This window comes from Leucoraja erinacea, chromosome 1 (genome assembly GCF_028641065.1).
Source record: "Leucoraja erinacea ecotype New England chromosome 1, Leri_hhj_1, whole genome shotgun sequence".
Classification (NCBI taxonomy): domain Eukaryota; kingdom Metazoa; phylum Chordata; class Chondrichthyes; order Rajiformes; family Rajidae; genus Leucoraja; species Leucoraja erinaceus.
The window spans coordinates 148,055,053-148,082,707 of NC_073377.1; the positions used below are offsets into that span (position 1 = coordinate 148,055,053).

The 27,655-nt window shown below is 40.6% G+C and overlaps 1 protein-coding gene across 2 annotated transcripts in view; it reads left to right on the forward strand.

Annotated features, from left to right (window-relative positions):
- The window catches only part of enpep (glutamyl aminopeptidase), a 128,641-nt gene extending 103,099 nt beyond the window's left edge, over nt 1-25,542 (forward strand). For both annotated transcript variants that reach the window (XM_055645385.1, XM_055645392.1), the window contains exons 8-20: nt 394-459; nt 824-889; nt 980-1,131; nt 5,117-5,199; nt 8,755-8,879; nt 12,452-12,507; nt 14,899-15,049; nt 15,142-15,215; nt 15,306-15,407; nt 16,045-16,215; nt 16,735-16,875; nt 20,246-20,327; nt 25,040-25,542. In XM_055645385.1, coding sequence (XP_055501360.1) covers nt 394-459; nt 824-889; nt 980-1,131; nt 5,117-5,199; nt 8,755-8,879; nt 12,452-12,507; nt 14,899-15,049; nt 15,142-15,215; nt 15,306-15,407; nt 16,045-16,215; nt 16,735-16,875; nt 20,246-20,327; nt 25,040-25,171 — 1,401 coding nt within the window. In that variant the 3' untranslated portion in view covers nt 25,172-25,542. The remainder of the gene's footprint in view (nt 1-393; nt 460-823; nt 890-979; nt 1,132-5,116; nt 5,200-8,754; nt 8,880-12,451; nt 12,508-14,898; nt 15,050-15,141; nt 15,216-15,305; nt 15,408-16,044; nt 16,216-16,734; nt 16,876-20,245; nt 20,328-25,039) is intronic.
- The last annotated feature ends 2,113 nt before the right edge of the window (nt 25,543-27,655 follow it).

Genomic DNA, 27,655 nt, shown 5'->3' on the forward strand with positions numbered 1-27,655 from the left:
TGAGTTTCTCCAGCATTTCTGTCTACCTTGTGTCCCTTTGAATTAAAGGGTTTGATTGTCATTGAGATCCACCTTTAATTTCATCCACATTGCCTTGGTAAAAATGATAAAGTTCCATTTACTTCCTCATCCAAGGAATTGCAGCCAGAAGTAGTATTCAATAGGTCCCAGCTGTTAAACTGTGAATTGGGTTTAATCTATTTGCTCTACTATTAACCTAGTAGCACAGTCTAAATTGCAGGCAAGAGAAGACCTTTTTATCACTCAACTCATCTGGGGTAATTTCTGAAAGATGTTCATTGTTAATCTCATCTTTTGACTAAAACTTGCCCTCTTCTTTCATGAAAATTTTGTCAGTTTTGTTAAAGATATGCCGTATGCTTCTGGTTGCAGGGTGCGTCAATTCTACGTATGCTGCGTAACTGGATAACTCCAGAAAAATTCCAGAAGGGATGCCAGGTACAAGATGTTTCGTTTTTTTAATTTTCATAAAAGAAGTAGGCATTGCGTTATCCCAAATGGTTGTTGGTGCGGATAGTCCTCTGGTCGTGAGTTCACATTATTAGTCACTCTGTCGTTGACACCCTCGGCATCATTGAGATGTCTGTCGCCAGCAGGAGGCCTGGGGACTAACACGGGAGGTGACAGGGGCCACCCGTGTGGCCTTGGCTAAGCCGAGATCATTTGTATAAATTTGGGCTGTGAGTGGGTTGGAACACTAAGGGGCCACAAAATAAAGAAAATATTATCTGCAATAGTACAGAGGAACTCTCTGATCATAATAACTGAAGAATGTGAATCAAATACTGCATTCTACCTTCAGAAATACCTCCATGATCATCAGTATCAAAATGCAAAAACAGATGACTTTTGGGAAGCCCTGGCTCAGGTAGGTAAGCTTTGAGTGTCTGTTTTTGTTTGGTTTTGCTGCTGGTTATGGCTATCATAATAAGTAGAGATGATTTCATTTCATATTCAGGTCAGCGGTGAACCAGTGAAAGAAGTGATGGATACATGGACACGACAAATGGGTTTCCCTGTGCTGAGTCTTGGTTCAAATGCAATTCTTACACAGAAACGCTTCCTGTTGGATGTAAACGCAAATCCAACTGAACCTCCCTCATATCTGAAGTAAGATATCTTTAATAGTTTAGAACAAATTTGCTTTGAATACTAATATTTATTTCATAGTTTCAAAGCTTTTCAAATATACATTAGAGGACCAATTTATTTAATATATTGAAGTTCAACAGGGTCAAATTTAGTAAGAGAACTAACATGGTTTTCTCTTTTTCCCCATTTCTGACGAAGGATCTTCAACCTGAAATATTAATGGGCCTGTCCCACTTAGGCGATTTTTTAGGCAACTACAGGCGACTAGTTTAGGCTGTGGGCCGAGGAGCTTTATTCCAGTGTTTCGTGACCCAAGTCACAGAACTACATGAAATGTTCACATATTGTGTAAAAAATATATATAAATCACCCCTGAAACTAGTCATGAACAAGACTTGCACATTTTTTATTAAATTAGAGAAAAAACGGAAACATTTTGGGTATTTTTAGTCCAATCAATGTCCACACATCATAGCTGAGAGGGCTTCACTGATGCCTGTTTTACTGGAGATTCCGATGAAGGTTCTTTGTCGTGGAAACTTGCAGCAGGGTAATTGAATTTAGTGAGAAAAGCATTAAGAAGTCTGAAAAATGTGCAGCTAAGTGGATAGAAGTGGAAGAAAGTCTTGAAAGCAAAGTCCCTGCTGAGATGCTGCAACACAAAGTTGTGAAACTTTGTGAATCAACTCAAACTGAAAGGTAAGATCTAAAGTCTGAATTTATGAAAATTAATCTGTATGGACTTTAATTAATTTAATGGCACCCTTTATAATATGAAAAAATTAGATTTGGAGGCTGTACATTCACTCATTCATTCACACATACATTAATTCATTCCTTAATTCATTAATTCACTCACTCATTCATTCCTTCATTCACTCACTCACTCACTCACTCACTCACTCATTCATTCACTCACTCACTCATTCACTCAATCAGTCATTCATCCACTCACTCATTCACTCACTCATTCACTCACTCATTCACTCACTCATCACTCATTCACTCATTCAAATCATTCAATCATTCACTCATGCACTTATTCATTCATTCATGAAGTTGAGGGCCTAAACTATATGTATCAATAACAAGGTAAATTAAACATTTTCACCAATGCCAGCTTGTTGTAGAGTAATAAGTCTTAATCATCTAATCTCGGAGCTGCCTGCGGTAACTTACCGGGAAAAGGTGCTCCGATCACGGGGCCTATGTATTTAACATAGTGAAGCTGCGGTCTCAATTAAAAAGCGGCTGATTCACGAACGGGGGGGGGGGTGTACATAGTGCCGTCTGTAACAGCCGTTTCCAGGAAAAAGTAGGAATATATCTATCTGGAATATATATACGTATAATAATATATTATATTATTCATGAATATAATATATTATATTATTATACCTATATTACTATCAGGAATAGATATAGTTATGGAAATAATATATTATTATATTATTATTATTATATTATTATATATATTATATTATTATATCTATATTACTATCTGGAATATATATAGGTATAATAATATATTATACTATTATACCTATATTACTATCTGGAATATGTATAGGTATAATGATATATAGTTTAAATGGACTGCAACATGGAAATAGGCTGCCCATCGTGTAATATGGGCATTGGCCACTAGATGGCGCTTACTTTCCCGATCTCATTTTCTAATTAGTTTAATTAATTAATGTGCAACTTTCGGCAATGACGAGTTATGACTTCCTTCTCAATTATATTTCATCTAAATCTGTGGAAAATATCATGTAGTTTGGTGACTTGGGTCACGAAAACTGATTTCTAGACACATTTTTGATGCTCGGTCCACAGCCTAGTTTGTCGCCACATGTTCGCTGGTGGTCGCTGGGAGTAGTCTCCACAGTCGCACAAAAATTCATAGATAATACTTTGGGCTTGGTTTTCTGAGTTGAGCACTTATCCTTGTATGGCATGTATTTTGTGTTTTATTTATCCAAATCAATCTAGCTACAGTACCTAGATTTCATGGATTGCATATTGCTGAATGATTTCAATGAAACGTATGGGTGGCGTTGTATTGTGATATTCTGTTCTTTCAAACATCTGTTTTGCCACCACCTTAGACAAAGTAAAAATACAAGATGGTACTCGAACAGCAATCAAACTGTATTTCGTAAAACAGAGCGTTTTACATGTAAAAGGTCAGATTTTTACTTCAGGATTGTTGCAGGCCAAGTGACTTGCCCATCCTGACATTGCCAATTCTGACTTAAAATGCGAATAAGTTTGGTATTGATATTAACTGTTTAAAACAAGTGCATGTACAGTAAACCTTTTCAAATGGGTTGCTCACAATGCTGGAGTTAATTGGGTGATAAGGCTATTAACTTTGTTTTGAGGTGGATACTGCCCCTGGAATCCTACATGAAAGCATTCAAAAGAGGCCCCAGTCCACCTTGGAGATTAATTTGATATTCATCAGTGACAAAGTGATATTAATGAAAGGGTGGCATTAATGCCAACCTTCAGTTTCACAACACAAACCTTGTGTGCACAGCTCACAGTGCGGGCAGTTCACATAGACTGAGCTGCCCAAAAAAAAAAGAACTTCCTTCCACAGCCAAAAACATTTAGTGACTATACAATACTTCTTCAAAGTTGGGGCTTGAAAGGTATTTATCCAAATGTCTGGTTTCTCATCGTAACCCTGTTTTTTATTTTATTCCCCAAATTTTGGGAGATTTTGATGGCTGGAAAAGCTGTAGAATGAGCATGAAGTAGCAGTTAAGGGCCTGTCCCACCAGCATGCGACCTGCATGCGGCAAGCACGACCAAACTGGAAGCGGGGGCCACGCAGAGGTCGAGTGATCCCCGTACAGGGCCAGTCCCACCAGCATGCAGGCGGGCGGCGAGCGCGACCAAACCGGAAGCGGGGGCTGCGCGGAGGTCGAGTAAGTGACGTGAAGTTCGAGCGAAGTCCACGGGAAATTTGCTTGTGATGTACTGCGTCAAGATGCTGCGCACGGCGTCAAGACACTGCGCATGCCCGTTGAGGCGGTGCGTGCGGCGTCGAGGCGGCTGCGGGCCGGTAGGCCGTTGCTGCGCGGAATTTTTGAACACGCTCAGTTTTTTGGAGCCTCGCGCGATGTCGGGACCAGCTCTGCACAACTCCATACGGATCCGGCGATCGAAGTGGGACCGGCCCATCGAGGCCGTACGGCTCAAGCGACCATGTTAGGTCGCGCTTGCCGCATGGAGTCGCATGCTCGTGGGACAGGCCCTTTACTAATAGGTTTAGGTTTATTATTGCCATGTGTACCAAAGTACAGGGAACATTTTTGTTTTGCATGCTATAATACTATATGCTATAATACTACGACAGATAATACTATACCTAAATATAATCAAGTTAAACTTAACTACAATAGGTGGTGCAAATGGAAAGGTACAGAGTGCAGAATATAGTTGTCAGCATTGTAGTGCATGTGTTCCATAGACAAAATCTAGTGACCACAGTGGAGCAGAGATTTACATAAGATACACAAAAATGCTGGAGAAACTCAGCGGGCGCAGCAGCATCTATGGAGCGAAGGAAATAGGCAATGTTTCGGGCCGAAACCGTTCTTCATCAGTCTGAAGAAGGGTTTCGGCCCGAAACGTTGCCTATTTCCTTCGCTCCATAGATGCTGCTGCACCCGCTGAGTTTCTCCAGCATTTTTGTGTACCTTCGATTTTCCAGCATCTGCAGTTCCTCCTTCTTAAACATATACATAAGATGATTGAGTATCAACTGGTCTCTTCTAGCCTGTTCATATGGTGCTGTTGCTATACACCTCAGTTGGATTTGCTTATGTTCAGAAAATTTAGTTTTCTTTTCAGTGCACAGTAATGCAGAGAGAAAGAGTGGACTGCATGGCTATAAGAGCTCATGAAGAAGAAAAAAGAAATATTCTGGCCATGTGTAATGCAATAATAAAGTAGTACAAGGAATATTGAATGCTTTGTTCCTCTGTTTTAGCTACCGATGGAACATTCCCATACAATGGCACGCACTGGATGGGAAAAATGGAACTTTACTTTTCAACATGTCGAATGAAGCAGGTATGAATGAGATGAACAAAGATGGGACTCCGAAAGGTAGGCTTTTGATTAAATTTGAAATGATGGGAAAACAGAACATGCAAAGGCTAGGTAACAGGTCCTGAAAACAATGGGTAGTTTCTACAAAGTGGGAATATGAAATACTGTCTCTGAAAACCTAAAGGCACTGTCTGCCCAAACTTACAGCAAACGAAGATTTCCACTCCTGGTGGAAACTCAAACATCGACCCTTCTTTTGTGAGACCAGTGTCTCATTGTCATGAGGGTTGGTTCCAGTTTTCTGAAATCACTGAACATTAAGTAATTGTGCATCAGTCTGTTCACATTGAAGCAATCCAAGCTGACGGTTACTCATCCCCGGAACAAATAATTCCTGTGCCAGACTCTGTACAGTTAAGAAATTGCAAGCACAGAAAGGTGGCGCAAGAGTAGAGTTGCTGCCTTAAAACGTCAAAGACCTGGGTTTGATCCTGACCACTGGGTGGTGTCTGTACAGAGTTTGTACATGACCATGTGGGTTTTCTCCGGGTGCTCTGGTTTCCTCTCCCATTCCAAAGATGTGCAAGTTTGTAGGTTAAGTAGCTTCTGTAAAATTGTCCCTGGTGTGTAGAATAAGACTAATGCATGGGGTGATCACAGGTCAGCGTGGAATTGGTGAGCTTAACAGCCTGTTTCCATGCTGTATCTCGAAACTAAACAGAAATCCTGCGCAGGCAATGTATGCTGAATAGAATAAAACATATTTAGTATCACATATCTTCTTGTCATTTTTATGTTCAATAAATGACTGCCACACCTTTAATACATTTTGGGGAGGTTGGAAAAATTCCATACTAAGAATTGAACTGAAGAAGGGTTTTGGCCCGAAATGTTGCCTATTTCCTTCTCTACATAGATGCTGCTGCACCCGCTGAGTTTCTCCAGCATTTTTGTGTACCTTCGATTTTCCAGCATCTGCAGTTCCTTCTTAACCATTCAATATTAAAATACTTGTGTGTCGGTAATACAATAATAATATTATCTGAGTAAAGTTCTTCAAAGCTTTCCTCAGAATTGCACCGTGAATCTTGATGCTGCTTTTAGGAATGCTTGGCTGTTTTACAGTACACCAGTGCTCTTTCCTCAATGGCCATCTTACCCTTCCATTTACATATCATCTTAACTATCTTTCCCACTTCCACACTGACGTCCATTCCCTTGGTCTTCTCCATTGACATGGTGAGACTAATTACAAATTGCAAGAACATCTCCAAATTCACTTTGCTATTGACATTTTCATTTGCAAGAAGCCCACAACCCTGGTATTCTTCTCCTACATGCACTCACCTGCCAATCCTTGTCCACCTCCACCTTCATCACTTCAACTGGTTTTACATTTCACTCCTCTCCTGGTGTGAAACCCTCTTGTCTCCTTTTCATCTCTAGCCTTTATCCAACCCTCCCCCCTCCCATCCTTATACTTTACATTTTACTCAATTTCCAACATCTGCAGTTTCTTGTCTCCCTAGTTTTATTCTCCCATTGTACACCTTCCCCTCCTCCCCTCCCCTACCTGGCTCAATCTGCACACCACCCTCTGCCCATCTGATTCTACCTAATCCTTCCAGCCTCTGTCCACCCCCTCCCTCTCTCTGCTATACACTGCAATGTGTTTTCATCCCTCATAGTGTTGAAGCAGTGCTCTAATACAGAATGTCATTCTACTAAGTACTACAAAGTATTGCCTCCACAGATACTTTGATGAATTCTGTCAATGTTCAATTAGTTTTCATATTCTAGCAGTTGAAGCCAATTTTGTTTATTTGCAAATGTGTGTTAATTTTTGATATCTTTCCCCATGAGGATGTACCTTAACAATTGGAAACATACATTGGAAATTACATCCAGTTGATTCCAAAAGTGAAAATTATAGAAACATCTCTACTGTATCTTCAAACATTTCCTGAGAAAATGAATTCTGTTTAGTCAAGCTTTGGAAATGTTAATTATGACATTGAGCCTATTTTAAGGCAGCAAACTGTCATACACAGGACTGGAACAGCAATTTTATTTGTTATGAAACTAGAATATGAATTTAGGGTAAATTCATTCCTACACTTCGAAATGTGTCAGCACCAAGTTTTAATATCGGGCAACCCAGTATCTCCCCACCAGCAGCAGCTGACTTACCCACCCCAACATCACACTACATTACAAAGGAAACATTACGCAGCGAGTTTTTTGAATCCCCAAGTTAAAATGAAATGAAATACCAAGTTGATCTCCTCCAAGTTTGATGCTAACAACAGAGGACACCGTGAATTCCTCCTTGAACCAGCTGGAATCTTCTTTTGATACTCTGATCAGGCTCCTCTTATATCACTGGGAGCTGACTGATGATATTGGTGTATCTGAATTAGTTGTTACGGTGCCTTCGACACATTTAAGCTATCTGAAGGAATGTTAGCAAGAAGCCTTCAGATAAGAAGAGTTTCTCCAAGCCCAATAAGGGAAGTGCATTTTGCCCCTGTCCTGTGGTCCTTAAATGGCGCTACATTCATCTGAAGCATGCTCCTCACGAAACCTACTTTAAGCATAAGCAATGGCCATGAACTTCCTGTGTTTGTCACTTCCTGGCTACTTCTGACAAGAAGTTGGCCAACAATACATTAATAAGAGTAACTCAGCAGGTCAGGCAGCGTATCTGGAGAAAAGGAAAAGGTGATGTTTTGGGTCGAGATCCTTCTTCAGACTGAGAGCCAGGGTAAAGGGAAACGAGGTGTATAGATAATTGTATAGAGTGATGGAGAACAAATGAATGAAAGATATGCAAAAAGCAATGATAATCAAAGAAATGTGGAGTCCACAATGGAATCAGTCTACCCCACGACAGAAGGGGGAGGAGATACAGTTTGAAGAAGGATCTCCTGTCACATTCTGTGCTGCATCTTGGTGAAACCAGTCTGTCCTAGAGATACCCTTCAGGTTGACCAGTGAGCCATGGTTATTTAGTTTTAATTATTTGTTTACTAAATTAGAATTTGGTCACAAAATCAGAAACAGAAGATTGACTATATTGATAGAAAAAAAATTGTTGATAAATGTGGCTTAATTTTTAATGGATTTACGTAATGGCGTCTTTTTGTCTAAAAAAAGCACTATTAGTCACAGAAAAAAAAATTAAAAGCACATCTTAAAATTAATATCTGACTATTCTGACAAAAATGCAGAAGAGGTATTTTCAATGTTTAAGAAGGAACTGTAGATGCTGGAAAATTGAATGTAGACAAAAATGCTGGAGAAACTCTGCGGGTGAGGAGCATCTATGGAGCGAAGGAAATAGGCGACGTTTCGGGTCGAGACCCTTCTTCAGTCTGAAGAAGGGTCTCGACCCGCAACGTCGCCTATTTCCTTCACTCCATAGATGCTGCCTCACCCGCTGAGTTTCTCCAGCGTTTTTGTCTACCTGAGGTATTTTCAATAATACATTAGTTTATTTTAGAAATGCCATTCGTTTAGTTTGCTATTTTCTTACAATAGCTTGTTGCTATTCTTTTTTTCCCCCAAAATATTTAGAAACTATCTATCAGCCACCTAATGACATCCTAAAAGTAAACACGGATCATGTTGGCTTCTTTCGTGTTCAGTATGAAGAAACAGCCTGGGAAAGCATCATCAATGAACTACAGAACAACCACACTGTAAGAATGATTTTATGATCTTTCTCCTGAGTTCAACTTCCAAAGTGTAAATGGCAATGACTGTGGAGACTTAAAGCACTCAGGATGCTGTGCTGTGAGGGTGTCAATATCACCATTGTAATGGAGGGAATTTGAGAGTGTCGTATGGAGCGACCATTAATTTTGCTCGGGGACCCCTGCACTTCCATGGAGTGTGTTATTATAGGATCCTCCGACTCCATCTGCAGAATCGTGAATTGGTGAATCAATGAATGCAGATTTGGTGACTGTAAAAGTAAATCCTGAAAATGTTACCTAAACGTCAAAACAAAACTGCAAAGGCTAGAAATCTAAAATTTAAAAAAAAACAAATGCCTGAAACACTTGGCGGGTTCGGCAGCCCATGTGTATAAAGAAACAAAGGTTAACATTTCAGGCGGCTGATCTTTATTCAAAACTGAAAAACAGGGAAAACAATCATATTTTAGAGAGTGTGTGAAGAAAGGGAATGTCTATGACGAGGTGGAAACCAGGAGTTCATTGCCAAATGGTATTAGCACCATCTAAGAGAAGGTAATGAATACTTATTTAGTTTAGTTTTGTGTAGAGATACAGGGCAGAAACAGGCCCTTCGGCCCAGCGATCCACACACATTAACACTATCCTACCCACACTCGGGGCAATTTAGACTGATGCCTAGCCAATTTACCTGCAGACCTGTACATCTTTGTAGTGTGGGAGAACCGAATATCTTGACGAAAACCCACGGGAAGAACGTACAAACTACGTACAGGCAGCACCCATAGTCAGAATCGAACCCGGGTCCCCGGTGCTGAAAGCGCTGTAAGGCAGCAACTCTACCGCTGCGCCACTGTGCCGCCCCAATCAGTCACAGCTGATTTGTCTGAAGGAGCATAAGTCGAGAGAGAAGAATAAGGGCAGGAGAGAAGGAGAAGGGATGAATTGTGAGATGCAGAGCTCAGCATTTGGTGGTTGCTGGTCAAGTGGCATCTGTGAAAGGAAAATAAAACAAGTTAATGTCACAGGTGGAGGAAGTTAGAACAGGACTGGCAAGAGCTTGCACAGACAGAAAGGGCTGATTATCCTGCTGAATCTGTGCTGAGACAGAAGATCAGGTGTTGTTCTTTAGGTCAATGTTCGGCTTCTGAGGAAGCCTGCAGAAGGCCAAATGCAGAGATATCACAGAGTGGGAGGCAGGCAACTCGATGCTCAAAGTACAAGATAATCACTGCTTTATCTGGAAGAAATGCTTGTGACCTTGGACGGTGGAGTAAAAAAAATAACAGGTGTTGCTACTCCTTGAGATGCTGGGGAAAATGCCATTACATGGTATGAGGAGTGATTGAGGAAATGGAAGGAAAGAAGATGTGGTTCCTGTCTGAAATTAGAAGATGATTTATTGAATCTGAAGAGAGATGGTGTGGAAGTGAAGCCAAGAGCAATCTTCTTCCCGCTTTGACAGAGCAGAAGTGCAGGAAGTAGACCAGACACAATTGAGGACCTGTCATCGATGATAGCAAAGAGGCCAGACTTAAAGAAAAGTGAAAGACCTATCAGAAGCAACAATGTATAAAGTATGGAAGGTGGACAAAAGTGCTGGAGAAACTCAGCGGGTGAGGCAGCATCTCTGGAGCGAAGGAAATAGGTGACGTTCCGGGTCGGGACCTAAAACGTCACCTATTCCTTTGCTCCATAGATGCTGCCTCACCCGCTGAGTTTCTCCAGCATTTTTGTCTACCTTCGATTTTTCTAGCATCTGCAGTTCTTTCTTAAACAAATGTGAAAAGTATCATCGTCAGAAGCCACAAAACTAGTGAGAATGGAATGGAGTGTTTACAGGAAATGGGGTGGGAGGAATTGCTGTCAGGATAACTGCGGGAGCTTATGGGTTTGTCGTTGATAAGCTTGGCATGAGTCTATCCCCCAAGGTGGGGATGGAAGAGTCACGATAGGCAGATAAAATATCAGATCTGGAAGAAGTGAAAGTTAGTGCAGGAATTAAATTGGCAGAAAAGCAATGACATTTTTGTGCTTGTGAAGTTTAGCAAGACGATGAATGACTGCCGAAAGGACTGGTTGAGTCTTTGTTCGAGGAACAACTGTAGGGACCTCAGACAATGGTGGGATGGAGATTTGATGTTCGTAGTGACAATTAGCCAGCTGGGACCAGGAAACTGGAAACTGTCCGATTGTCAAAGTGAAGGTGGGGAATGGGAGGTGTGAAAAATGTTCTGCATGTTGGGGGAGTCCAGAACCAAGGGTCACAGTTTAAGAATAAGGGGCAGGCCATTTAGGACTGAGATGAGGAAAAACCTTTTCACCCAGAGAGTTGTGAATCTGTGGAATTCCCTGCCACAGAAAGCAGTGGAGGCCAATTCACTGGATGTTTTCATGAGAGAGTTAGATTTAGCTCTTAGGCCTAATGGAATCAAGGGATATAGGGAAAAAGCCAAAATGGGGTACTGATTTTGGATGTTCAGCCATGATCATATTGAATGGCGGTGCTGGCTCGAAGGGCCGAATGGCTTACTCCAGCACCTATTTTCTATGTTTCTGTGTGTTGGGAATATTTAGCCTATTGAATGAACCACAACTTATAACCATATAATAACCATATAACAATTACAGCACGGTAACAGGCCATCTCGACCCTTCTAGTCTGTGCCGAACACATAATCTCCCCTAGTCCCATATACCTGCGCTCAGACCATAACCCTCCATTCCCTTCCCATCCATATAACTATCCAATTTATTTTTAAATGATAAAAACAAACCTGCCTCCACCACCTTCACTGGAAGCTCATTCCACACAGCTACCACTCTCTGAGTAAAGAAGTTCCCTCTCATGTTACCCCTAAACTTCAGTCCCTTAATTCTCAAGTCATGTCCCCTTGTTTGAATCTTCCCTACTCTCAGTGGGAAAAGCTTTTCCACGTCAACTCTGTCTATCCCTCTCATCATTTTAAAAACCTCTATCAAGTCCCCCCTTAACCTTCTGCGCTCCAAAGAATAAAGCCCTAACATGTTCAACCTTTCTCTGTAACTTATCTTGTTCACTGTACACTGAGCTGCAATAACTGCTTACAACAACCTGTAACCCAAAATGGATTTTAAATGTGCGGAGCCCAAATCAGTGAAATAATGAATTCAATATTCCATGGTATACAAAATATATTTTCAGGTTGAATTACATCAATTTAACCTCAAACTTAATTCCACGTGTAGGACATTTTTTTTTCCTCTCTGAAACAAAAATGGCCATAGATCTCAGTGTTGTTTGCTTACTGGTTTGTTGCCTCTGACAGTTTTCTACTGCACTTAGATGGCAACACTAGGTAAGAAGAAATCTACAGCAAATAGATTGCTAAATCACTTTCGGCATCTTTCTTTAGTGTTAGCAACATTGCCACCTCAAAGGTTTCAAATGTCTGAAAGGTCTTTCGTTGTCACGTGTGTCAATTAAGGTACAGTGGTATTCGATTTACTGTATTTGCTGCCATTTTCCAGTCTACAGCGCTTGAAGAGAGCTTTGTGCTTTCTAAACTTGGCATATTATCTGCTTTTCCGTTTAGAAATTTTCAAGCACTGATCGTACAGGATTTATTGATGACACATTTTCACTTGCAAGGTAAGTGTTTGAGGAGCAATCCTTGAATTTCGAGAGAAAACGTTTCCTTAAGGAGCATTATTTGATACAGCAAGTTAGCATTCTATCTCACCGATCGCATGACTACGGTGTTAAGCTCAAAATAGAAAGGTAAATTAGTGATCTCATTTCTAGAATCAGGGTGGGTGCTGAACGAGTGCAATATCAGTGATGTCTAATTAATGAAGCAGAAAGGAGGCTCGGACTAATTCCGTGTTCCAGCTTCTTTATCATTTCTTGGGTGAGCTGCAGGCACCAGTGATATTGTTCATGACCCCTGGCAGTAACACTCCACTAGGGTAGCAGATGCTAGTAAATTGCAGTAACTCAAATGACCATTTGTGCATTATCGGAAAGAACCTCCCACCTTGTTGACAGAAGGGCGACACGTGGTGCACCAGTAGAGTTGCTGCCTTACAGTGCCTGCAGTGCCAGAGACCCGGGTTTTGATCCTGACTGTGGGTGCTGTCTGTATGGAGTTTGTACGTTCTCCCCATGACCGCGTGGGTTTTCTCTGAGATTTTCGGTTTCCTCCCACACTCCAAAGACGTACAGGTTTGTAGGTTAATTAGCTGGGTATAAGTGTAAAAAATTGTCCTCAATGTGTGTCAGGATAGAGTTAATGTGCGGGGATCGCTGGCCGGTGCGGACGTAGTGGGCCACAGGGTCTATTTCCGTGCTGTATCCCTAAACTAAACTAAACTTAACTAAACATCCATTTTGTCCCACTGTCCTTCTCTTTTCCCAAACACCTTTTGGAAGATTCTGTTGAACCTGCTTCCATTGCCCTTTTAGGCTGTGCATTCCTCATCTTTTGTCGAGTGGAGGAAAAACGCAGAAAAAATGCTATTAAAAATGTTTGCTTTCCTGAATGGCCTCCGAGCTCCACTGAGGACAGTCAGATTGCTCGTCTGCCACATTTTATGGATGGTACACAGAGCAGCCACAGTGGTAGAAGGAATTAATTTCTATGGTAATGGAAGCACTTTCCTTATCGTATGTGGTCCATAGTACATATTGTATTTAATAACATGGTAGACAATCATCTGGTTTATTCTAAAAAGAACCACATACCGGGATGGAGTTGGTGATTAAGGAGTGAAATTTGTTACAGAAACCTAGGACATGTCTTTGGACCTATGACTTCTCTCCAGTTAGGATGACTACATGTTGGCAAACAATGTGCTCCTGAATATAGTTTGGAGAATCTGTTTCCACTACAAAATTTGGGCCATTGACATCTCACTGCCTTGCGAGGCTAGTGCTTTGGCAAATATGCTCTTTCTTCTCCCTAAATCTCTTTGGAGTTCCAAATGTATACTTCCAAAAGTGTTACTGACCCCTTTCTTTTGTTCCATTTATATCCAAGTTTGCTATTAATACCACAATGTGCTGTCAGATTTCTAAAGGGCCTGTCGCACTTTCACAAGGTAATTCACGAATTCTCACGAGTTTTCCCCTGAATCAAACTCGCAGAATGTTCGTAACGAGTCCATAGGAGGTGGTAGGAGTTTGTAGATATATCGTAGCGGCTCATTATGCTAGCTGTATGCATTTTTTCCAGCCCGTTAAAAAATGTCCACGGGTAAACAAATGGTCGGGTTGAAAGAATTAAGTCGTGAAAGTGAGACAGGCCCTTTAGGAAGATACAGAGAAGCTTCACCAAGATATAGACCTTAAATGATTGGGTGAGCATGAGGTAAAATGAATATAATGTGGAAAAAGTAGTGGTCATCAAAATTGATTGCAAAAGAAAGAAAAAAAAAGTAAATGGTGATAAATTGAAGTGTTGCTCTTCAGAGGGATTTGGGTGTTCTTGGAGGTTGAACCTTTATTGCAAGAGGATTTGAATACAAGAATAAAGATGCCTTACTGCAATTACATAAGTCTCTGGAATATTGCGTACAAGTCGGGTCTCCCTTCTCAAGGAAGGATATACAGGAGTAATGAAAAGGAAGAAATGTCATCAGAGGAGCCAAAATACACTGAGTCTATATTCTCAAGAGTTCAGAAGAATGAGGGGTGGTCTTGAAACATACTAACTTCATATAGGGCTTGACATAGTAAGTTGAGGGATGTTGATGGAGTATCTGGAACTAGAGGACATCGTACCAAAAGAAAAGACAGTCCTTTTTGGACTGGGGTAAGAAGAACTGCCTTCATCCAGAGGGCAGTAAATCTTTAAAATTCTATGCTCATGAGGGCTGCGGAGGCTCAGATTATTCAGGATTGGTCTCAATAAATGTTGCACATTCAAATGAATCAAGGGCAGATGCTGGTCACCTGACACCAACATTTGTATTGACACAAATAAAATATGTTAGGGTGCTGAATTGTAATTACTTATCCTGTGATGTTTGTCTTTTTCTGCAGGGCAACCCTGCTAAACTATTCTGTGGCTTTAAACATGACAAAATATCTAAGCAAAGAAGAAGATTATTTACCTTGGTCAAAAGCCATTTCATCGATTGCATATATTCGGGACATGCTAGAAGATGATTATAATCTTTACCCAAAATTCCAGGTGATCTATAATTAATATCTTGAAAGAATGAATAAAAGTCAATATGAAAGCTCATACCAATCATGTTTTCCTTGGCATTTTTGGTTTTGTAGATGTATTGGAGAAACCAGGTGAAGCCCATTGCAAGTACACTTGGTTGGAATGATTCAAACACCCATTTAAACAGGTTTACTATTTTGTCATAATATAATGATGAATCCCTCCAACTATTGAATTGCCTCATCTAGCCTACAGATTAATTTTGCTGTATCCCTAGGTTATTAAGGGAAGATGTTCTGGGGCTTGCATGCCGCATGGGAGATACTGAAGCATTGAACAATGCAACCAGCTTATTTGAAGAATGGTTGGTAGGAAAAAGGTAAGCAAATTGCCTCTGATATATATAGGGAAAGGTCGAGAGAGTACCGTGAGGAGGGAGGGCTGGAAGGCAGAAATTGTGGTCATCGGCTTTATTAAGAATTACTTAAGAAGAATTTCCACTTTTTTATTCCTTTCAATTTGTTCAAAGAATTTGGAGATTTTTACTTGCTCTCGTTTGGGCAAACTTCAATAGAAGCCGACAATGGTCTTGGGTTCTCAGCAATGATTGCAGAAGGTTTGTTTGTGGGGTTGGAGAGAGCAGTTCTGCGACAAAGGGCAGATGTCGGCTGAATCCAGCTGCTCCTACTTCAGGTGATGGTGTTACTAAACCCTGGGAATCCAAGCAGGCTGGTATTACAATTTTGAGCCTGATTATGTATTATAATGGGCATTCTATTTTTTGAGCGCAAGATAAACACACACTTTGCAACCTTCATTTAAAAAATGTGGTGGAAAATGGGTTGCAGTCATATTGCACAATTGTTAAATATTAATGCCTCAAATTATGGGACAAAATGCACACTCTTCCTCACTCACCCCAATTTCACCATCCTTAATACAGCATTATTTTAGTAAAAATACTCTTAAAAGATTGCCGTTTGCAAATAATTTCAAATTAATTTTATTTATTCTAGTATTGCACCTAATCTGCGACTGATTGTGTACCGTTATGGAATGCAACGAATTGGGAATCAGACTTTGTGGGAATACATGTTTAAGATGTACCAGGAAACGCCCCTTGCTCAGGAGAAGGACAAGCTTCTGTACGGGTTGGCTTCAGTGGAAGATGTACAACTTTTGGACAGGTAATTGCAAAATGAACAAATAAGTTTATTGGCCAAGTATTCACCTACTAGGAATTTGCCTTGGTGCTCCACCCGCAAGTGACAACATGACACACAGTGACAATTAGGAATGACACATAAAACATTAGACATTAATAAAACTGCTCTGGAACTACTTCATGAGATTTATTGCAACACTGTTGCCACTGCAGAAACTGAAAAGATTTTCCAAAAACTGTATTTGTTTTTTGGTGTAATTTCAAATTCTGTTCAAAGCTTTTCTCAATTATCCCTAGTTGTTTATCTGGTTGCCATTTCAGCAGTACTCAGTTAAAAGTCATCAAAGACTGTGGCCATGGCAGATTGAGCAAGCAACACAAAATTTATGAATATATTTAGATCTGAAATTCCACTACAAGGAGAAACTGAAGGCCAACTTACAAAACAGATGGCCAATACCCAATATGTCATTATAGATATAAATCTGTTATTATTGTCTCAAATATCAATCTACTAATTTTTTTTTTCTTTATAATCCAGGTTCTTAAAATATCTAAAGAATGAAAGTCTAATAAAGAGTCAGGATGTGTTTACTATAATCCGGTACATTTCATACAATAAGTACGGAAAAACGATGGCATGGGATTGGACACGACTCAACTGGGAATACTTAGTGCAAAGGTAGAAACGTCTCATCTTTTCTTCTGCCAGTACAGTTTCACAAACAAGTTAACTTATTCAAATTTATGTTTCTCCCAAGTTGTTAATGGTCAGAATCATAGCTCTATTCATAAGTTCTAGCAGCAGAATTAAGCCATTCGTCCCATCAGGTCTACTCCACCACTCAATCATAGCTGATCCATCTTTCCCTCACAACCCCAATCTCCTGCCTATTGTTCTGTAAAATCTCAAATCTTTTCACAATGCATATTTAATTCAAAGGCAGATATCTCAAATACCTTTTTTTTAATGTGCATAAGCGAGCAATCCGCAATTGGAGCGGTTTGGTAATGGACGGTTGGATACAATAGTGAATGGCGCAAAATTGAAAATGTTGGATATCTGAAATAAAAACAGAATGCTGGAAAAATTCATCAGGTCAGGCAACACCAATGTAGAGAAAACCAGTCAATACGTCGGATTTGTGACCTAAATGAAAATAAACTGGGCTGAAAATGTTACTTCAAAGCCTAAGATTGAATGTGCCAAGCAATCTGCACCTCTATACACACAGTATACAGTGATAAATTGTATCATGGTTCTTCCTGGACACTGAGCTTGCACAGCACAGTGGTGCAGCTTGTATGTTAAAGATTTGGATGAGGGGATTGAAGGCTGTGTGGCAAAAATGATACGAAAATAGGCGGAGGGTCAGGTAGTGTAGAGAAAGCAGGGACTCTGCAAAAGGGACAGGCTGGGAGAGTGGGCAGAGAAGTGGCAGATGGAATATAGTATAGCAAAATGTGGAGTCATGCAGTAAGAATAAAGGCATAGACTATTTTCTAAATGGGGTGAGAATCCAGATATGGGAGGTGCAAAGGGACTGGGAGTACTGATGCAGGATTCCCAAAAATGTAATCTGCAAGTCAAATCAGTAAAGAAAGCAAACTCAATGCTAGCATATATTTCAAGAAGGCTTGAATACAAAAACAGGGATGTAATGGTGAGGCTCTATAAGGTGCTGGTAAGGCCACATTTGGAATATTGTGAGCAATTGTGGGCAACATATCTGAGGAAGGATGTGCTGGCTCTGGAGAAGGTCCAGAGGAGGTTTAAAAGAATGATCGCAGAAATGAGTAGGTTAACCTATGATGAGCATTTGTCGGCACTGGGCCTGTACTCACTGGCGTTTAGAAGAATGAGGGGGACCTCATTGACACATAGAGAATAGTGAAAGGCTAGGACAGAGTGGATGTGGGGAGAATGTTTCCATTGGTGGGAGAGTATAAGACTAGAGGTCATAGCCTTAGAAATAAATTATGTTCTTTTAGGAAGGATATGAGGAGGAAATTATTTAATCATAGTGTAGTAAATCTGTGCAATTCTCTGCCACAGAAGGTTGTGGAGGCCAAGTCAATGGATATTTTTAATGCAGGGAAAGACAGATTCTTGATTAGTACAGATGTCAAAGGTTATGGGGAGAAGGCAGGAAAATGGGGTTTGGAAGGAGAGAAAGATCAGCCATGATTGAATGGCGGAGTAGACTTAATGGGCCAAATGGCCCAATTCTACTCCTATCCCTTATGACCTTATGGTAGAGCTGGTGCCTCACAATGTCAGAGACCCGTATTCGATCCTGACCTTGGTTGTTGTTCTTCCTGTGATTGCATGGGTTTCCTGCGGGTGCTCTGGTTTCCTCCTGAGTCCCAAAGACTTGCGGGTTTGCGGCCTCGGAGAATTGCCCCTGCAGTGGAAGAAGTGGATGCAGTGGCGTAGGGTGGGTTGTGAGCGCCCGGGGCAGTTTAAAGTTTTGCGCCTCCTCATTAGTGGGGGGGGGGGGGGGGGGGGGGGGGGGGGGGGGGGGGGGGGGGGGGGGGGGGGGGGGGGGGGGGGGCGGGGTGGGGGCAGAGGTGCGGGTGGGGCGGGGGCGGGGGGGGGGGGCAGAGGCAGCGGTGGCTGGGACAGCGGCAGCGGCGACCAGAACTTGGAGCTGGGGCGGCGGCAGCGGCGGCCTGGCCCACGCTGTTTTTATACTCACAGCTCCAGGTAACCCCTCCTCGCTCCAACGGCTCCCCGGGCCTCTTAATTTTATTTTTTTAATTTATTCAACAATTTTTTTGCGCCCCTAAACATTTAGCGCCCGGGGCAGCCGCCCCACTGGCCCCTCCCCACGCTACGCCACTGAGTGGGTGTGATAGTGAAATAACATAAAACTAGTGTAATTGGTGGTCGTCAAGGACTTGGTGGACCGAAGGGCCTGTTTCAATGATGTATCTCTGAATTAAACTTACAATGTCTGCTAGTGTTCATCAACACACATTGAATGATTGATGTTATTGCTGCCATATTGTGGCACACGTAGACATGCAAGAATAGATTGGACTTTGATTGAAGGACCAAGCCTTCATAAAAGCATGATGATGTTCCAGATGCTTTAAAAGACTCATTCTTACCTTAGCTGTCATTGTGGAGTCCACCAATTAAACAAGGCCTGCTATCAGGGCCACACATCACAGATGGCAGCAACATTTTCATTGTCACTGTAAGAACCTTTCATGTTTGTGGTGGGACAAATGCAGCAACCCTTGCCCCAAGCACACACCTCTAACATTACAATATCCCTTTGGCCTTCAAAGGTGTGGGGTACCCTCTCTCATCTCACATATACCCTATGAAGGGAAGGAGTCTCAAATTAGCATCACGATTTGACTTGGCAGTTCACAACACCAATTATTGCTCTCTGAGCACCCAATGTTGAAGAGAATCACACTTTCAATTTTGTGTGCAAATATCAATGTAACACGCGGTTTTTGTATGCCACATGTTGGGACAATGTACCCCTTATGTTCCCTGCATGATACTTGCATTGGATACTCACATAGTGCCATGTTAGCATGCATTTTAATGGATCGAAAAAGCTTTCTGGGTGATCATGATTAAATATCTAAGGTGGAAAATAAATCACCTTTTGGATGGTAGTTTTAATGCAAGTTCTTCGAAAGAAAAAAAAAAACTCTTTTCTTCAGTTAATTTAAGAAAGATAAATTACTTTCTCTACATTTCCCTAACTATTTTACAGTAAGGTGGTAAATTTTAGTTTGATGTATAACAGTGGAAATTCAGCAGTCATTTGTGTACAGCAGGGTATCACAGGGAGTGATATGAAAATGACCCACCACTTTTTTCCTTCAGGTTTAGGGAATCATTTTCTGAGAATATGTTGCCAGTCAAGGGCCTTGACTGTCAGGAATCCACACACGATGTGCCTGTGTATTCCTGACATGTCCTGGGTGCATGTTCACGTATTCAAAGGAATGTATTTGGGATGATCAAGTGTTTAATATTGCTTTAAAGAACAGCTTAACAAACCTACATTGTATTCACCTTTCAGATACACAATCACTAGTAGAAATCTTGGACGACTGATATTGAGAATAACAAGTTCATTTAACACTGAACTCAGTTTGTGGCAGGTAAGTCGCAAGATGGCAGTTTTAGAAAACCTTTGATTTTTTTTTCTTGCACTATTGTGTGTAAATCCTGATTAGTAGTATATATTTAATTTATTGTCATGTGTACAGTGAACAGCTTTTGTTTGCCTGCTATTCAGTCAAAGAAAATACTATACATGATTACAATCAAGCTGTCCACAGTGCACGGATAAATGATAAATTGTACCACGTTTAGTGCAAAGATGTAACATTGAAGTCCGATTAAAGACAGCTCAGAGATCTCCAAGGAGGTTGGAGGGAGGTCAGGGCCGCACATCCAAATGATGAGAAGACTGTTCAGTCGCCTGATAACAGCTGGGGGAAAAACTGTTCCTGAATCTGGAGCTATGCATTTGTGAGACAAGATCACAAGCTCACTCAGACAAATGGAAATAAATAAAATTCAAAGACAGTTATCTGTTATTTCGGAGCTCCACTCTCAGGTGCAGGCTGGTTTTAATTGTGAGAGTTTGTGCAAAGTGGGACTGGGATACACTGTTTAATGAAAGTAAGATGTGGGCCCTTGAATTTGTAGGTGTTGAGAGGTTGGAAGGAAGGTAAGACAGCAACTAAAGTCTTGACTCAGTGGTAAATTTACATGACAAGAATCAGACACTACAGGATTATAAGTAAGATACTAAGAAGCTTTAGCAACTTAAAAAATTGCTCTAACTAGCACGTGGTCAACGTGCAGGTGATGAAAAAGTAGGCATTTTCTGTTAACAATTGGAAGAACCATAGAAATCAGGAACACGTTTGCATTCCAAAGGCAACATACCATGTGCGTGATAAATCTGAAATAAAAATGTGATGAATAGAAACAGGAGACTCTGCAAGTCTTCTCCACTTTGCACCTGCTCAGCATAACCTTCGACTACCCAACAGACCAAACATCTATCTTACTCTTGACTGTAATCACTGACTAATCTTGTACAACTCTCTGGGATGAAGAACTCCAAAGAGTCACCACCTTCACAGAAGGTTTCTTGTTTCCTTCTTAATTGGACAACGCCTTATTTGGAACTATGCACCCTAATTCTAGATTTCCCAACTACAGGAAGGGCCCTCTGATTATAAACCCTATCGAGCCCTGCATATTCTTATTTGTTTCAGTAAGATTGCTTCTCATCCTTTGAAACTCCAAAGTATACATCCATCCTACTCAACCTTTCTTCTGGACTAACCTTGTCATCTAATACATCAGCCCACTAAACAATCTCAGAATTGATATAATTACAAATATTTCCTTCCTTAAATAAATAATGCATAAAGTGTACATCATGCTCAGAGTGGTCTGTCCAAGAGGTATAGCAAGCCACCTACTTTTATATCCCAGCCCCTTTGCAGTAAAGGCCAAATTCACATATGCTTTTCTAATTGCCTGCTATGTCTGCATACTAACTTTGTGTGTTTCCTGTACGAGGGCACCCAAATCCCTCTGTACATTCTCTAGTTTCCCTCCATTTAAATAATGTTTTTGTTTATTTTCCTCTTGCAAAATTGGATGTTTTTCATTATACACCATCTGCCAATTTTTTGCACAGCTCGCTCAGTCTATCAATCTCCCTTTGCATCCTCCTCACAACTTGCTTTTCATCCCATTTTTGTAGCATCATTGAATGCTACAAAATATCAGTCTTGAATATAGATTGGAACTTAGTGGCCTTGGCACTCAGCCATCCGATTTGCAAATCTGAAAATGATAAATTTCTCCCAATATTTTGTTTTCTGTTGGTTAGCCAATCCATAATTCCAGTTAATATAACCATGCCATGAGTTCTTACCTTGAGTAGTAACCTTTTACGTGACACCTTATTGAATGTTGGTTCCCCTTTACCTACCCTGTATATTACACCCTCTCATAAATTTGTCACTGCTTGATTGTATTATTATTCTCAATGTCCTGTTACTAGTAATGGATTCCAGCATTTTCCCAATGATAGATGTTAAGCCAATTGCCATTTTGTTCTCTGCTTTACATCTTCCTCTTTTCTTGAATAAAGATATTACTTTTGTAGGTTTGCTATCCACAGGGACCTTCTCAGACCGTAGGGAAAGTTGACAGATCACTGCAAAATATCTGTAACGTCTGCAGCTAATTATCAGATTCAGAACTGTCTGCCTTGAGTTGCATCAGTCTTCCTGGCAGCTATTCTCTAGTGATTTTGTAATCATTCTCCTCTCATTTGGCCTCTGATTTTTTTTTACTGTTATAGGCATTTTTTGTATCTTCAAGTGTGAAGCCAGATGCTAAACTTGTGTTTGCAGTTTTTACTATTTCCTTACTTTGCAAAACAAAAAACTTAGTCTCATCCAAGAAATAGACACCTTCTTTTCTCTCTTTTTATATAGTAGTAAAAGTTCTTTGTATTTTTTAATATTTCTTGCTCATTCACGTTTGATGCATTTCCTCCATTTGTTTTTTAAATCACCCTTCACCAATTTCTAAAAATGTTCACTAATCTTCTGGATCATCACAAATCGGGGATCATGTCAGAAGCCTCCACGTGGCGATCCCCGGAAACGACGGCACGATGCACTCTGTGACGCGTCAGGTGACCAATTCTGTCAACATGTTGGACGACGACAGGAGCCAACAGCGAGCTATACGCCGTCTGACACACGAGCAAACGATCACAAATCATTGCAACATTTCCACCCATTCTTTCAATTAACGGCAGTTCTAAATTCCTTCACTTGTCTGAGAATGATCAAATCTTGTTAGATCTAGGCCGCTATTTATCTATAATTTTAAACTTTAATCTAATTTCCTAGTTTGTATCAGCCAATTCTGCCTTATGGTTAAGGAACAAATCACCTTTAAACTGAATCTGAAATTCTATCATGTTTTGATAACTCTTCACGAGAGGATCCTTAAGTGTGAGACCATTAATAAATCTCTCTCATTACACATGTTAATTGCTTAAATACTCCGTTCCCTGATTGGCTCCAAAATTGAACAAACTATCCGGGACATTCCTGATCTTCTTACAATCTATAATAAAGGTCTTAAGGGCATAAGGAATAGGAGTAGAATTAGGCCATTCGGCCCATTGTCTATTCCACCATTCAATCATGACTGATCTCTCTCTCTCCTAACCCCATTCTCCTGCCTTCCCCCCATAACCTATGACACCTGTACTAATCAAGAATGTATCCATCCCTGCCTTCAAAATATCCACTGACTTGGCTTCTGTGGGAAATAATTCAACAGATTCACCACCTTGTGACTAAAGAAATGTCTCCTCATCTCCTTCCTAAAAGAGCGTCCTTTAATTCTGAGGCTATGATCTCTAGTCCTAGACACTCCCACTAATTGAAACATCCTCTCCACATCCAATCTAATCAAATATTACAGTGGTCAAGGATTATTGGAATAAATTTACATTTGCTCTATTTTTCTTTAAACAAACATGTAATTTCTTAATTAATAGAGGTGACACCTGCATTGCGGAATGGTTGCATTCCTAGAAAACTGTCCACATTGTGAATTTCTATTAAGCAAAGCCAAGTCATCTCCACATGTATTACGAAAAAGTACATTTTATTCATATGTCAAATTTTTGGGCTGTGTTTTATGAATTCTGTACGGGTGAATTTCCCAGATGGCTGTAACAAGGAGGTTACCTGTACTCAAACCCATTTTCAGGGGGCCAATAGAGCATCGAGTATAAAACATAAATGCTGGAATTTCTCTCTGGTTCTGAAAGTATCAGGCAGTGAAGAGAGAAACAGAGAGAAACCACACTGGTATATGTTCCAGAAGTATGGTTCTAAGACGGGAAAATGGAAACTGTGATAATGATTTGTAATTATTGTAGTCAAAGGGCTTTGAAATTACTAATTGAAAGATCCTTGAACTTCTGTTGAGCTTCTTGTGTTGAACATTGAGAACATGGGAGCATAAGTTAGATAATTAAAATGAGGGTGACAAGATGTCAGGGTGATGCTTGTGGACTGATTGGAGATGGCGAGAAAAATTATCAATTGAATTATGAAATAAAAACACAATTATAATTTACTAACTAGAAAAAATAATCCAAGTTAATTACGATTGCATGTCAAATTATTTGGGGTGGTGAATAATGGGAAGAATGCATCGGAAATACATTCGGCATTAATCATGCTTATCTGGGAAGGTGCCATGTGAATGGGAGGGTAGCGGGCTGCTTTGAGCTCTAGATCAGGATATATAGGAAAGAATGTATAGGAAGGAACTGCAGATGCTGGTTTATACCGTAGATAGACACAAAATGCTGAAGTACCTTCTCCCAGCTAACAATGATCTATTCTACATTTTCCTTGAACTGCATCTCTTTTGATGTCTGGTTTTCACACCTTACCCTTCCTTATCTCTGCATCTCCCTCTTTCCCTGACTCTCAGTCTGAAGAAGGGTCTCGACCCGAAATACCACCCATTCCTTCCATCCACAGATGCTGCCTGCCCCGCTGAGTTACTCCAGCATTTGTTGTCTATATAGGAAAGACTGCTTCCTTTGAAATGATGAAAGGGAAAGGAAAGTTTTGATGGGTGGTGACTGTGTACTGGATAACAATCTATTGAATCAATCAATTGCTCCAGAAGAGAGCAAGGGGAAAAGAGAAACTATTGTGTAGATCAGTAGGGAACAGTAATTACTTTAATGGACAATTTCTTTCCCCAAAGATACCAAATTTATGTTTATTCATTTCAGATGAAAGACTTCTTTGCAAAATATCCAGAAGCTGGAGCCGGAGAAATCCCTCGCAAACAAGCTCTTGAAACTGTGCAGACAAATATAGATTGGTTAAACACCAACAAGAAAGATATAGATAAATGGCTGTAGAGCAATTCCTAAAATTGTAAGGATATTGCAAATCTTCGGTGGAAACACAATCATCCCTGTGAAAGCTGAATGCAAGGAAATTTGCAGCAGCAGTGTTTGAGTCCAGTGTCAATATTTGTATTATTTTTTGAAAGTTTTTAGGAAATTACGGTTTAAAAATTATATTTTAATTGTGGTCAGGTAGTTTGTGCTACCATTCGGGGCTGCCTTTCGTTTTCTTCATACAATCATTGTGCCTTATGATGACATTGTTTACAATACAATCAATTAAACTGGGATAAGCCACACATTGCCATTATTGCATCACATACAATATGAGAACTACTGTTATAAAGAGGAAAAAATAAAATAAAACGTGAACATTTTAGAAATTGGATCTTGCAAGCAGTTGGTTTTATTAGCATCTACCTTATTTCCTTTGCTCCTAAATAGAAACAATGAATTCTGGAGATCTTTACATCAGCATGACTGTTAGTTATTGTAAAAGTAAAATATTGCAGTTGCTGAAAAACTAACATAAAAAAGCATACAAAATGTTGGGATGTTTGGCAACTTGAGCAGTATCTGCAGAGATAAATGCAGAGTTAATGTTGCCTGTGATACGATACGATACAACTTTATTTATCCCAGGACGGAAATTGATCTGCCGACAGTCATAAAACACAACAAGGTACATGAAACGTTAAATTAAAGTGACGAGTAGAAAGGATTGGGGATGTGCAAAGATTGGGATGGGGAGGGGAGACAGTCTACTCCATGGCAGAAGGGGAAGGAGTTGTACAGTTTGATAGCTGCAGGGAAGAAGGATCTCCTGTGGCGTTCTGTCCTACAGCTTGGTGGAACCAGTCTGCTGCTGAAAGTGCTCCTCTGGTTGATCAGTGTGCCATGGAGGGCGAGAGCTGTATTGTCCAAGATGCTCCACAGTTTGAGGAGCACCCTCCCTTACAAGACCACCACCCAAAATCATGGTGCTGAGCATTTTCAACATTTATTCTTTTACAGGTATCCTGGATAACCTGCAAGGCAATACAACTGGTGTCAGTGTACATAGAACTCCAGTGATCAGGAATCAATTCTAATCTCTGTTGCTGTCTGTGTACAGTTTGCTTTTTCTGCATTTGGTTACCTCCCACACCGTAAATTTAGTTTTGCTTAATGTCACGTGTACCCAAGGTACAGTTAAAAGCTTTTTGTTGCATGCTATCCAGGCAGCAGTAACACTATACATGATTACAATCAAACCATCCACAGTGTACAGATACAGGATAAAGGGAGTCATGTTTAGTGCTACATAAAGTCCAGTAAAGTCCAATCAAAGGTAGTCCGAGGATCTCCAAAGAAGTAGATGGTAGGTCAGGAATGCTATCTAGTTGGTGGTAGGATGGTTCAATTGCCTGATAACAGCTGGGAAGAAACTGTCCCTGAATCTTGAGGTATGTGTTTTCATACTTCTGTACCTCTTGCCTAATGCGAGAGTGGAGAAGAGAGAGTGACTGAGGTGAGACTCGTCGTTCATCATGCTGGTGGCCTTGCCGAGGCAGCATGAAGTGTGATGGAGCTAATGGAAGGGCAGTTGGTTTATGTGATGGTTTGGGCTGCATCCACAACTCTCTGCAATTTCCTGCAGTTTTGGATAGACAATAGATAGACAATAGGTGCAGGAGTAGACCATTCAGCCCTTCGAGACAGCACCACTATTCTATGTGATCATGGCTGATCATCCCCAATTAGTACCCTGTTCCTGCCTCCTCTCCATATCCCTTAACTCCACTATCCCTAAAAGCTCTATCTAAATCTCTCTTGAAAGCATCAAGAGAACCAGCCTCCACTGCCCTCTGAGGCAGAGATTCCACACACTCACAACACTTTGTTTTTCTTCATCTCCGTTCTAAATGGTGTACCACTTATTCTTAAACTATGGCCCCGGTTCTGGACTCCCCAACATTGGGCACAGATTTCCTGCGTCTAGTGTGTCCAACCCTTAATAATAGTAAGATTAAACGAGAACTTACCAGTTTGAAGTTTGATCTTCATTTTATGAGGAATTACGTTGAGGGAATACGTGAAGACCCCGTCAGCACGCATGTGCGACATTCTTTAAAGCAGCAGTGTGAAATCACAGTAATAGTAAGTGAAATAAACATAATAAGATAAGAACTAGGATACCAGTTGACCATTATTTATAGAGGGTGGGCGTGGAGGGCACGTATTCCCTCAACGTAACTCCTCATAAAATAAAGATCAAACTTCAAACTGGCAAGTTCTCGTTTTATCTTACTATTTTACTTCGGAGTCGCGTGAGTGACTACGTGAAGATTTTAAAGATCTGTGATTTCATGCCGTGGAACCTGTCCATGCTTCACTCACTGCCAAAGTCATCCAAGGGAGGAAGTATGTTATCGTATTCAGACATGAATCAAATTCAAATAATAACAATTTATATTAACAAGATTAATGCTCCCTTGGGCTAAATATATTACAGAT